We start from the raw sequence: 12252 nt of genomic DNA on the forward strand, positions 1-12252 counted from the left end.
TGGAGACAGAAAGTGTGTTGAACAGAGAGACAGGAATGCAAAGATAAATTGGCTGCACTGTTTGTGTATTATTGTGGTACCCCAACAGTCGCTGCCCCCAATACATAAATACAAGCCCAGTCTCCCAGCACTGGATGCTCATGGGCTGACTGGTGGCAATTTTCCAAATGAATTGAGGTTTCAGTTCCTGTTGGACCTGAAATGTATGATGGGCAGGAGGTATTTGCCACCTCAGATCCCCAGCCAGCGCAGACAGGAGAACACGATGAATCAAAACCAGTTACAAGGCAGAAAAGCAACAAAGTTATGCTGTAGGTATTCAATAATACAACTTTATTCTACTGGATTTCTAAACATCTTCACTTTGAACTTAACCCAAAGAGGAAAAATGGCAAAGCTTTCCTGGAGTATATGAAATAGGGAGGTGGTATTAAAATACAAAATAGCCTTTTTTAGATAGACAAGATAAATTTACATGCACAGTAAAACAGATTTTTAAAACTACGTATTTATTCAGGTGCCTTTACCTTTTACTTCTTACCTTACGTGGTTTTTTTCCCTCTTTCTTTCTTCCAGGTCTCTGGATTTCCTATTCATATGCCATTTTCTGAAGTCAGACCTTTAATAGAAGCTGTCCACAGCACAGGAGTTCATACCATTGATGTTTCCAATGTGGAATTTGCTCTAGCTGTCTATATTCACGCTTATCCCCAAAACATTCTCTCTGTATGGATTTATGTTGCTTCACTTGTTCGAAATAGGTAATATACCCCAGTCAGAAAACCTCAAGAAATTTGCTTCTGTGGGGGTAAATATAAACACTTTTTCCACATTGCTGATTTGAGCTAGCCCAAAAAACAGAGCAAGAACCTGATTTTTAGTAGCTGCAAACACATGAGCTTTACTCATCCTACAACCACCAAAGATACTACTTACTACTGCTGAGGAAGAGCCTGTCCGCTTGAAATTCCAGTACTAATAGGTGATTTTTACACAGTATTTTATAGCTAACAGTGGGACACCACACTGTTAAAAGCATCACACGTGCCCACGTAAAGCAACACTCCAGAGCGAAGTGGTAGAGTTTGGCCGCCTGATTTTCAGGTGAAACTTGGTTTCTGGAATCATGCCTTGAAGACTATGTTTTAATCTCATCAGCATATTTTATCTACAGACCTTCTTCATCTTCAAAGACGCTGTCATTCAGTTACAGAACTGATAGTTACAGTTTTCCAGTACCCAAGTTCCTGAATGAAGACACGGACTATTTACCCATGAATAAAGTTTCATGCACCAAAGAGCCAGTGGTGAAGGCCCTACTTCAATTTTTAAGAGGCTGCTTCTTCTGCTCCTTCATATTTAGAGTCTGTACAAATGCCAGCACCATGGAGACGTGTAAGACATTTTCTTTAAAAGTTAAAGACAGAAGTATTTAATAAATATTCCTACCAAAACCTAAGTGGAAGCTCATTCATTTTATACAAGATCTTGATTAAATTACTTTGGAGTATGAAAACTTTATCTGCGAGTTATCCTGGTACAAGATTATCAAAAGAATAAAAATCAGATCTGCTTATTAGTATGTAAGTGGTGGTGCTGTTAATACTGATAGATATTTCTGTCCTTTTCCTGCAGTTACCTTACTAATGAAACTCTTCCAAGTGAAAGTGATGGTGAGCAGAGCTTAGGACGTTCATCAGAACATATCAAAGTTAAGATTGTTCTTGAGCTTAATTCTGAACTAGACACAGTCCATCTAATAAGTGCTAGACACAAAATCTTTGGTTTAAAGCCTCTGGTTGCCACAGGTTCCCTCTATAAACCTCCAGCAGGTACACTATCATCACACCATGCTTTGCTGAACAACACTGATGACATCTCCCATGTTTAGTCCAACTCTCCTTCAGAGAAGGGTGAAGAAAAAACACGGTGTGTGTGAGTGAACAGAATTTTCTGCAGCTGATTGAGCCTTCAGCTGTGTCTCCACCAATCTGCACAGAAAACACCACATAGCAGCAAGGAGGAGGACCTCCATCTGCACCTTCCCAGCCTCTGAAACATAAGTTCTGGAACGAGGACAGAGACAAGAAAGCCCACCACGTACCTCACTGCTCTCCTCTTGCCTCAGCCCGCATTACGCAAATGGCCACATCTGTACTCTCATCTTTGGACACCCAAGTAAATTTAACGCAGCTTACTTGAAGCAGCAGCTGATGGAATCATGGTACCTTCCTGTACCTCTTCTGTAGGCTTCTACCTGAGCCCTGCACGTTCTGCCTCCAGCCCGCGTTCAGCTGTTAACTACAAACAACCAAAACTCTGCACCATCTCCACATTCACTGGCGTTTTCCTTCCGTTACTACTCTTCAGTACTACAGGGAACAAGATGGTATCAAAACTTGTAGGTGTAGCTGGAGGTTACAATAAACTGCAAGCTGACTTCACAGACACCAAGAATCTTGAAAGCTACCTATGCCACCAGGGTCGCTCTCCTAAAGAACTACTACTCAAAAGAATGTATCCAATTACTGAAACAGCTAAAAATTACCAGTTTGACATACTGTCAGTCTTCAAAATTAGGCAGGATGGGGGGGAAAAAAAAACCTGTCCACCTTCTACAAAGGCTGCCACCTACCCCTCCTCTGCCCACGGGAAAAACAACCTGCAGACACACCGGTCATACAAGCAGGTGGCCACTGCAGTTTGCAACTTGCCATGGGCTACAAAACTCACTTCCTCTTGCAGCGGGCTGTTCCCCTACCACCCCACATGCACTCACGCACAACTCGTACATTGCTCATCTCTCTTCCTAGTGCAGGTTTCACTCAGCCCCAACGAGACTCTCTTCCTCCCTACCATGCGGTGAGGAGTCTTTTTAAAAATCAAAGCTGTGGGGGAAACGTATTGTCTTCCACGGATTCCGTAAGAACGGAAACTGACATCCCTTGAAATTGTTTCAAAAATGCATCTTAACACAGTCACGAGAAGAAACAAAACCAAAGCCCCCACGCACGCTGCAAGGTTCACAGCTCTGCAACCACCGCAACACCCTCCCACCCAATCTCTGCAGCCTACTGGTACGGCACGCCTGGATAGTACGCCTTGAAAACATATATAGTCAACTGCTACATAAAGGTTTTGTTGGTGGGAATGTTTTATTTGAGTATGTCTTTCAAGCCCAAATACAAAACCAAATGCAAAAGGAAGGTGGGAATTTCCCTAGTTTTGCAATATAAAGAACGACTTCGGGATGAGAGGAAAGGGGGAGAAACAAAGCTCCTAAAGATGTAGAATTGTTACCCAAATGCAAACAAATACATTTCAAATCCTCTGCAGAGCTTTATATTGTACTTACGGATTCAAAATAAAAAAAAAAAACCACCATTCACTTAACACAAAATAATCCTGTAAAGAATATTTAAGTGCCAAACTCGGAAGAAAGTGGCATTAAAAAAAAAAATCTGAATGTTTTCCCATCTTCCCCAAATTAAGTAGAACAAAACCCAACACCCTTCAAACCAAATGAGATTTGGTGAGATTGTTACAACACTGTACAGTACACTCATAATTAAGATTTCGAAGTTGTGGGCGGGGTCAGGCTAGTGTAACGACTCTCACTCCGGGGATGGTTAACACAAGATGCGAACTGTAAGTAAAGTGCATGAAAGGAAGCCTGCTCAGCTAAATGAAGTCGACTGAAAGGATCAGAAGTCAGCGGGTCACTCGCCAGAGCGGCAGCAGGCCCGAAAACCACACTGCAAATTCTGGCATCCACTGGCGGTTTCAGCATGAGGACCTGCACAAAAACAGAACAAATGTGAAAAGAGGAAAAGGCCATTTATTTAGATGCAGAATTCTCATCACCTGGTCACTCAGAGTACGTCTCTCGGTTTTTTTAATGCACTAAACCTGATTCAGCGCTGTGAAGCCTGAAACACTGCCAGGACTATTATAGTATAAAAACCTCGATTGGAACAGTTATTTTTCAAGAGATTTTTGCTCCGATAGCTTAGTCCCGTGAAGATAACGCATTCAAAGTAACACTGATGCACGGTGAGCAACAGGAAATGCAGTTTAAGCCAGCTCTCCCAGCCAGCTTCCAGAACTGAGGCATACTTTCACTATGCAGATTTAACTCCCGTTTTTCAAATTCAGGTGATGACTTCATGGCATTACCAAAGAAACCATGATCTCCAAAACTATTTCTACTATAATGAAAACAGTGGGTTTTTTTCAGTCTGGAAGATTTTTTTCCTCCATGAACACTTCATGATTGGCGAGACCTCACGTACTCCGACTGGAAATTCAAAAACTAAAGAGAAAATCACCTTCAGTATCGCTGCAGTTTTCAGAAGCCCGTAAGGCTATAAACCAGCCATTCAAAGAGAAAGACAGTTATGAGCACAGACAGTATAAACCAATGCTGTAATTCCACCCACCTCCACTTACCTTGGCTTACTGTTATCCCTTTCATTTGACATGTTAAAGTGATCATGAGATAAGAAACTATTAAGGTTATTACTACAGGATTTGGTGTCCTGCAGCCACACGCCTGCTTCAGAGACACGAACGGTGACATTCAGGTTGGCTGAACTCGGGCTCCCAACATAAACTGGAAGGAGGTTGCTGAGTTCACTAAAACAAGCTGGTAAAGACCTGACTGGGACAACCCAAATTTTCCCCCCTTTGTATTTCAGACAAATTAAATATTTAAGATGTTTTTAATACATTTAGAAAAGACGAACAAAATCATGTAATGAACTAGGGCACCGTGCTATGGCTGGCTTGGTTTTTTCCCCTTGGAGAGTAATTTAAAGTCATCATTCAATTAATTTCCAAGACCCTGGTGTCTGGAAATCAGCTTTCTGCTTCATTCCACACACTGATGAGCAATATTCTACAAAGTTAAGTTAACATGGATGAGACTCCATAAAACAAAGCTAAAGCCATAATGAAGGACTGTATGAAAAACAGTTAACTTTGCATTTGGCAACAAACTCTTCCCTTTTCAAATCTTTTTATTCAACTGAACTAAATTTTGGTCCTCCGAGTCACTTACAAGCTAAGAGTTCAAAAGCTTCTTCGTTAAGTCCTTTACAAAGGAGACCGTGTGGTTCTGAACAGCGGGGTTCAGCAGAGCGTGTTCCGTGTGGAGGCATTTCCCGAGTCACAGCTGACCTTCCTCACCACTGCCCCAACTAAGCAGCGCAGCAGCCGTTTTGAAGCCACTGTCACCTTTCTAGTAAAAAGCTTGTTCACAAAACCTACAGAACCACAGCATCCTGAGGAAGTGAATACTCAATGCACTTTAATGGCTCCTATCCTTTTCTTGCTCTTTTTAAGAAACTTCTTCCCCATGCTCATAACTGGAACATAAAACCTGCCCTTCTAGGTGTGAGCGATGGCCTGTCTAACCCTGCCTTCATCCCTAGCAACAAGCGTTATCTGGGGAGACAATGTAAGTCCACTGTGCATGGCTTCTATGTCTTCCCAGCATCCCTAACCGTTGCAGTAGGGACATTAAAGTCCATTCCCTCTAGTATTTGTTTAAGGCTCAGTTGTGCCTGCATTTGTTTCATCTCTTTTTAAACCTGCTGATACTAACTGTTCGCCACAGTGAACTTCCAGAAGTTCACTACGTGGCGCATCTGCTTTAGATCAATCTCCTGCCCACTTCATCTGCTGTTGCCCAATGGTAATACTGCAGAATTTGGAGAGATCCTGTTGCGCAGTCACCTCATCTGCTGCCTTCTCAGTTCTGGAAAGTCATCCCACTTCCTGCCTCCCCTTTCCCATATTGAAACATTCCAGCCTTTTGAGTGTCTCCTCACAAGCCAGCTGCTCAGGTCCCTATCTCTTTTTAGGGGACCTCTTCTGTATCTTCTGTACCTCCTTTACATACATTCCTCAAGACAGGGAGACCCAAACCGCACGCAGTACTCCACATGTGAGTGCCCCACGGCTTCCAGGACCATGCAGCACACTACATCTTGTTCCCAGCGCCCTGAGGAGGCACAACACTGGTGGCTTTTGTGGCTGCTGCTGCAAACAGGAAAGATCTCAGAATTAGCACCAACAGCTCTCTGAAATAGTCATCTCCACGCTGCGACTGCCAGCTCTGAATTCAGTTTCATGCAATCACAGTTTGATTATTCCTGACCGCCCAGACACACATCCATACATACAGCTCTACGGGAAGCTGGTAAGAAGTCCCTCTGGAAATCTTCAGCACCGGTATCATTACTCGAGGCAGCTCAGCACCACTCAAACACTTGGAAATCACTGCCTGCATTTCTTACACCACAACAGCAACGGAAAGGCAGAGTACGACTGATCAGGGCAAAGAAGTCTTAGGGGAGCAGGAACGGGGAGAGAGATGTCACCTCCCAGATTCCTGTCCGTCTTGAACAAGAACCATTAAGCCCTGCCCTTTCTTCCTATCCTTTAATTAGCTTTCAGTTTTTAAATTTAAACCAGTTAAATCTCAAAAATTTAGAAACTTCTAAGTAAACTGCATCACCTGAAAAGTTTACAGCTTCATTTTCTAATTTATTAGACACATGATATTAACTACATCACAGCGAAAGTTCACCCTTCTTCCCATGCTGCATTTCTTGTCCCATGTCTATTCCTCACACCGTCACTGATTTTATCACATCCTTTACATCCTCTGATAAAGAGCTCTGAGGAAATGAAATATTCAGAGTTCAAACCATATCTCCCGAAATCTGCCACTCTCTGTTCTTTCTTAGCATATACAGGCAATTCCCGCAATTCAGAGGGTACTTAATGCTCTTATTACAACAAGGTAGTAAGTGTCAGCAATGTTTAACAGTAAGGCTACTGGGTTATGACAATTTATGTTTTGACACAGCAACTGATCTCCTCCATCACAGGTCATTTCTCTCCTCTACAAATGCCCTAACCCTCCTTAGCTTGTTCTTTTTTTACATTTCATACAAATAGCAAAATTGAAATGCCTTTGCTTTTCATAGCCACAGAGACCATTTTTGTTTCCTACAACTGACTTTTGGCTACACCTCTCTGGCTTCCTAACCTCCCATTTCCCCACTCTTTGCTACTGACCTTGTTTGGACTGGACTTTGCTTTCAAACTACCTCTGTGTTTTAAGTTCGAATGGCCTCTTTAATCTTGCCAAAAAAACACTCCTGTTTTCTTTGGCCTCTATATACAAGGTCTCCAATTCATCTCACCTCAGCGATTCACTGGGTTAAGCAATACGGTAACGGTATAGAGTTCCTTTTCTATTGTCCAGTGAGACAGTCATTTCAGACCGTACAGTGGGGCTGAATCTCCTTCAGAAGGGTCCCTCCTTTCCTACAGGCTGTGAGGACTTAACAAGCTCTAGCAGTAAAGTGCCTAAATTAAATGTGTTTTGGCTGGTTCACCTGGGAAAGCGAAGTTAATCAGATTCTCACCTAACCTGCCACTGGTTGAGTTACCTCTAAACTGGATTATTGTAATGCTCTTTAGATGCACGTCTGATAACTCACATGCTCCAGGTGACCCAGAACAGAGCTCTGCTCACTCATGATGAGCAGCGCTTAGTTTTCAAATAAACTACATATAAAGAGGTGTTGCAATGTAAGAAAGGAGCACGGCTATTTGATTACTCCCGTTTGTTACCTGTACTAGTAAAACAAAAATTAGTTACAGTTTCCTAGAAAGAAGTTTGTCATTTCACTACGAACATGTGACAACCCAGAGCATGATGAAAGAGCTGCTCCAGTCAGGAGATCGGGCTGCCACCACCACATCCCTTTAGCCACTTGTCCTAGCTCTCGCCTGTAGCAGCAGAAACATTCATGTTGTCTACAGCCAGATGGATCCCTGACCCAGCTAGGAAGAGGAGAAAAAAGAAAAAAAAAAAAGAGGAAAAAAAAAGGCTTTCGGCTACCCCAGTTCTTGACTGAGTTTACCAAGTGGCCACACAAAGACTAATGCTGGCCACAGGAAGGCAGTAGGAATTAGCTGGGAGGAACACAAAGGAGGGAAGGGAAGGCAGTTCTTCACAGCCACCACCAGCGAGAGGTTCCATCATCAAACCCTGCAAACCATATCTGATGGTACATTACAGGGCAATTACCAGAAGAGTGATCAAATTAAGCATTAGCTTTAAAAAAAAAATATATAAGGCGATATTAAATTCCAACCTGAGTTTACTAAGTGCTACTCTTTATCAGCCTTTGGAAAAGTTACGCTTACAGACCTTTATAAGAGCACCTTGCTTATCTGTAGAACTTAAAGAGAGACCAAACTCTTGAAGTCTAACAATGATGTTTTCCCATATAAATTTGCACACAGGAGTCCCTAAATCTTAAAGAGAAATTGCAGAGTCCTGGATCCACTGCTGGAAGACAGATCAAGCTATGACCTATGAACCTCTAAATGCCAGAAGAAAAGAGTGAATCATCAGAATCACCACAACTTTATTTCATTAATGCCCTATTGCTTTAATTACAGCACCTGAGGACTACATGATTTAAAAACTCTAGAAAGTGAATCATACTTAAAAGCTGCAAAGAGCTGCTGCTGCAGAAATCAGGGAGCCCCATTTTTCTCCTCCTGAAGCTGGTGGCACCCCAGGCTTCAAAACTGAGAGCACAGTAAGGAGACTGAACACAGCTGGACAAAACAGCCTATGGGGAACTATAACTTCCAAGGGGCAAGAAGTAACTCGAACATTAAACTCTTCTTACTGAGGTCAGTGTGATTTTCAATCAGATTTGTCCTGAGTAACATGCTCTGACATGCTCTGGGCAATCCTGCTTCGGCAGGGGAGTTGGACTAGATGATCTTTATGGTCCCTTCCAACTCGAAAAAATTCAGTGAAATTCAGATGTGTTTTAGATATTAAACACAATCAGCAATTAGAAGGGGCGTACACTGACAGATTTGTTTTCAGCTGCAGCTGAGGGCTATATCCAACTCCAAGTTTCCAGTGTTGAGCAAAGAGAGGCAGAGATCCTCACCAGCAGTGCGCAAACCAAGAACTGAAGTCATACTAACCATAAACAAACAGAAAATAAATTTGGAACCGTGCACAAATTCATGGCCTCTGCTCATAAAAACTGCATCGTATTAGTGCCGTGCAACAGCACAACTGAGTCTCTCTAACCACAGCTGCTCAACCTTTTTAGTTTTAGTTTACTAGATGCATTTGCAATGAAAAATCGAAGAATTGCAAACAAACATTTCTACCAAACCAGCCCAGCAAACCCTCCAACAAAGCTGTGTGTAAGGTGCCCCGTTAGGTTCAGTGTTTATACAAAAAAAAAAAATCTGAAAATAGGCTGTAGGTGAAAGTAAAGCCCTTATATGTCAACAGACGAAAGCAGTATCTTTATTTTTCAAAGATGGATAAATTCCATGCTGTTGGGTCCAATTTTTGTTCTGCAAGACTGAAGGGTTTTCCAACATGATCCCAGAACATATCTCCTTCCCCGAAAACAATCCCTGATAAGCTGGTGAGCAAAGAAAATTATGAAATTATTCTCTACATGCTTACAGACCAGTAATCTTTGTGCAGCAGTTAATAATACAATCTATACAAGAGCAAACAAACATAAACGGATCAAACAAATCAAACAGATGCATTTAAATGAAACAGCTATTGCTTTCCCTACAGTTACTTTAGAAACACCAAATGATACAGAAATAGTTCAGGCTGTCACAGAAATCCTGCTGCCCACAGAGTGGAATAAGGCATTAGCTTTACACTGAACAGCCCTATCACAATGAAGTTTGAGTGAAAATAAAAAGAACAGTACCCAGATAAAACTGCATTATAAAAGGTTATTTCCAATTTCAGCATTTCGCTAGGACACCCCTGTTAGGTTTTTATCGACCTCCTTCTTAAAGAAAACAGCAACAGACTTCTCACATCTATTGAGAAATAGGAGCATCTCAGGAGTCAGACTATTACAGCCTCACTCCCCTGTTGATTTCTCTCTACGGGAGTAACTGTTCATCCAAACACACACATGATGCTTTACGGAACCAAGCGGAGCTTATGGGCTCACAGCTTCCAGCAGGCAATGAGAGGAAGGAAATAAACAGGAAGAGGGTCACGACAACTTTACAGAATAATTCCAAAAAGTATTCTGTTTAAACATAAATAATTTCCTGAGGATATTATGGAATAGCCAAGCTTTACAGTGGTGGACTCACACAAGAGAGTCTGGCTTTGTAAACTAATAGTAAGACAACACAGTGTATCTTAGGGACAAGGGGAGAAAAAGAAATGTCTGAAGGCGAAGCAGAACCATCAAGTCTGGTATTACTGACAGAAGTGAAAACAGAGGAAAAACAGCAAGGAACCAGCCGAAAAAGAAAAAAGGCCTGGTCTTTGAAGACATCTTTAAACTCAACGCAATGCAAGAAAGAAAGTCAGTGAAGGACTTTTTTAAAAGGAACCTTAAGATTTCCAGGTTGAAATGCTGTGAGATTTTTGGAAGCTGTAGTCTGGATGGAATGGAAGTAACAAAAAGCAAGTGTCTCAATTTAAGAAAAAAGAGCAGTTAGTGTCAAAAAGTATATGAAGTAGTGCAAAAATTATAGAAGCAGAGTATCATTTAATGCTTTCACTTCTAATATTAGGATCCAAGTGCATCATTTTCTATCAGTTTCACTGGATTGAACACCCAAACGTCAGTACAGATTTACTTGCAGCACCAAAGCTCTGGCATCCTGTACCCCTGCCGTGGCTGCATCCCAACAGAAATACAAATCACTGCACTGAACACCATGAACTACCAGGGAATGTAATTTTACTTTTACACACAATTAGCTCTTATAATCCTGTGAACTCTATTATCCTCCATTTCCCTCCCTTTCTGTTGCACTTACCTGTTTTAAATTCACACATGGAATACAAGTCACACCACGGTTCCCACCTGTCAAGCTATGAATGCTTACTGGACCCAACGTAATAGACTGAATTCCAGTGTGGTAAACACTGAGAAAACTTGCACCATAAACATATTTTATGACTTTATCCAGATGCTTCCCCAGCTTATATCCATCCCTAAGTTACTGACTCAACCAAAACCAGAAAAAAATGAATTACATTTTCCATAAGGACACGTGATGGTAGGATCAAAAATACCCTATACTAAAACTACTGCAATCTGGGAGCTTTGCATGGCAAAACACATCATTCCTTTCCTAAAAATCACCGCTTCGGTATCAATCTAATGAAGCCTCTGTCTGAAGTTATAACCATAAAGAAAACATAAAACTACATGGTTTACAGGGAAGATACGGAGAGGGCAAGTGTGTATTAACTATATGGAGATGTAACTTTCTAGCCCCTATTTTTTATGCTCAATTAAATTATGAGATACAAGGACTAAAAATGCTTTCCTAGGTAGTACAGAATGGTACTAGTGTCAAGCGAAAAAACCCAGAAGAACAAGTGAGGAAAAACTGACTTAACGGTTGTCATTTCATAATTAATCAGTAAAGCAAGAAAAAAAAGTGGGGGAAAAAAAAAAGAGTGGGGTATTGGTGTTTTTTTTTTTTTTTTTTAAGACGTGTCCTGAAACCAAACATTGCTCCCCAGAAAAGCATCACATCTTCATAAAAAGACATTACCGTTAATGTTGTCACAGTAGTAAAAGTGTTCATCGTTTAGAGAAGGGCACGCAGAAACTAAATCCTGCAGGCCCGCCCCAGTGACAGTGAGACACCCCGAGAGGTTAAGGTGTTCCAAATGCGGCAGTCCTCCTCCCAGTGTCAGTGCCCTGTTAACAGACAGAAGAGAGGTATTAAGAACCCGCACGGCGTTAGACTGACAAATACCCACCGTGTCACCAAGTCACTGACTTAATTGCATCTCATAACAAACCCCCACACGTCTGATCAACCATCTAGTTTTAAATCTGGCAGTTTCACACCCTGTAAAGGGCATCACCCCTGAAGCTGGCAGACCTGAAAAATGAACTGATTTCTAGAGAAACTAACAATTCCTTCTGACAGAATTAAATGGTAATCACTTTGTTCAGGAATGACTCCAGAGATGACCAAGTATTTCAAAGAACTACCAGAACATGCTTCTCCAAACCACACTGCTCGGCAACTCTTCCAACGTGATGTATATTCCTCAACCCATCCTGAAAACGTGACACTCAAGTTTGGTGCATTATACTTCCAAAACTTTGAGCATCTTATTTTATTTTTTTTTTTTAATTAAAATTATTTTGGAATCCAAATTTGCAACTTTCTAGGGCT

The 12252-nt window shown here is 41.6% G+C and overlaps 2 protein-coding genes across 3 annotated transcripts in view; one reads left to right on the forward strand and one right to left on the reverse strand.

Moving 5' to 3' along the window:
* CC2D2A (coiled-coil and C2 domain containing 2A) overlaps positions 1-1450 on the forward strand; it is a 59708-nt gene extending 58258 nt beyond the window's left edge. Inside the window, exon 35 of the mRNA XM_074147636.1 lies at positions 577-1450. Coding sequence (XP_074003737.1) covers positions 577-765 — 189 coding nt within the window. The 3' untranslated portion in view covers positions 766-1450. The remainder of the gene's footprint in view (positions 1-576) is intronic.
* A 1693-nt stretch (positions 1451-3143) lies between these two features.
* Positions 3144-12252, reverse strand: part of FBXL5 (F-box and leucine rich repeat protein 5) — a 37656-nt gene continuing 28547 nt past the window's right edge. For both annotated transcript variants that reach the window (XM_074147303.1, XM_074147304.1), the window contains exons 10-11: positions 11617-11765; positions 3144-3796 (exon numbers count right to left, since the gene is read on the reverse strand). In XM_074147303.1, the coding sequence (XP_074003404.1) occupies positions 3720-3796; positions 11617-11765 (226 nt within the window). In that variant the 3' untranslated portion in view covers positions 3144-3719. The remainder of the gene's footprint in view (positions 3797-11616; positions 11766-12252) is intronic.

The sequence above is a fragment of the Numenius arquata genome, chromosome 5, assembly GCF_964106895.1.
Source record: "Numenius arquata chromosome 5, bNumArq3.hap1.1, whole genome shotgun sequence".
Taxonomy (NCBI): Eukaryota; Metazoa; Chordata; class Aves; order Charadriiformes; family Scolopacidae; genus Numenius; species Numenius arquata.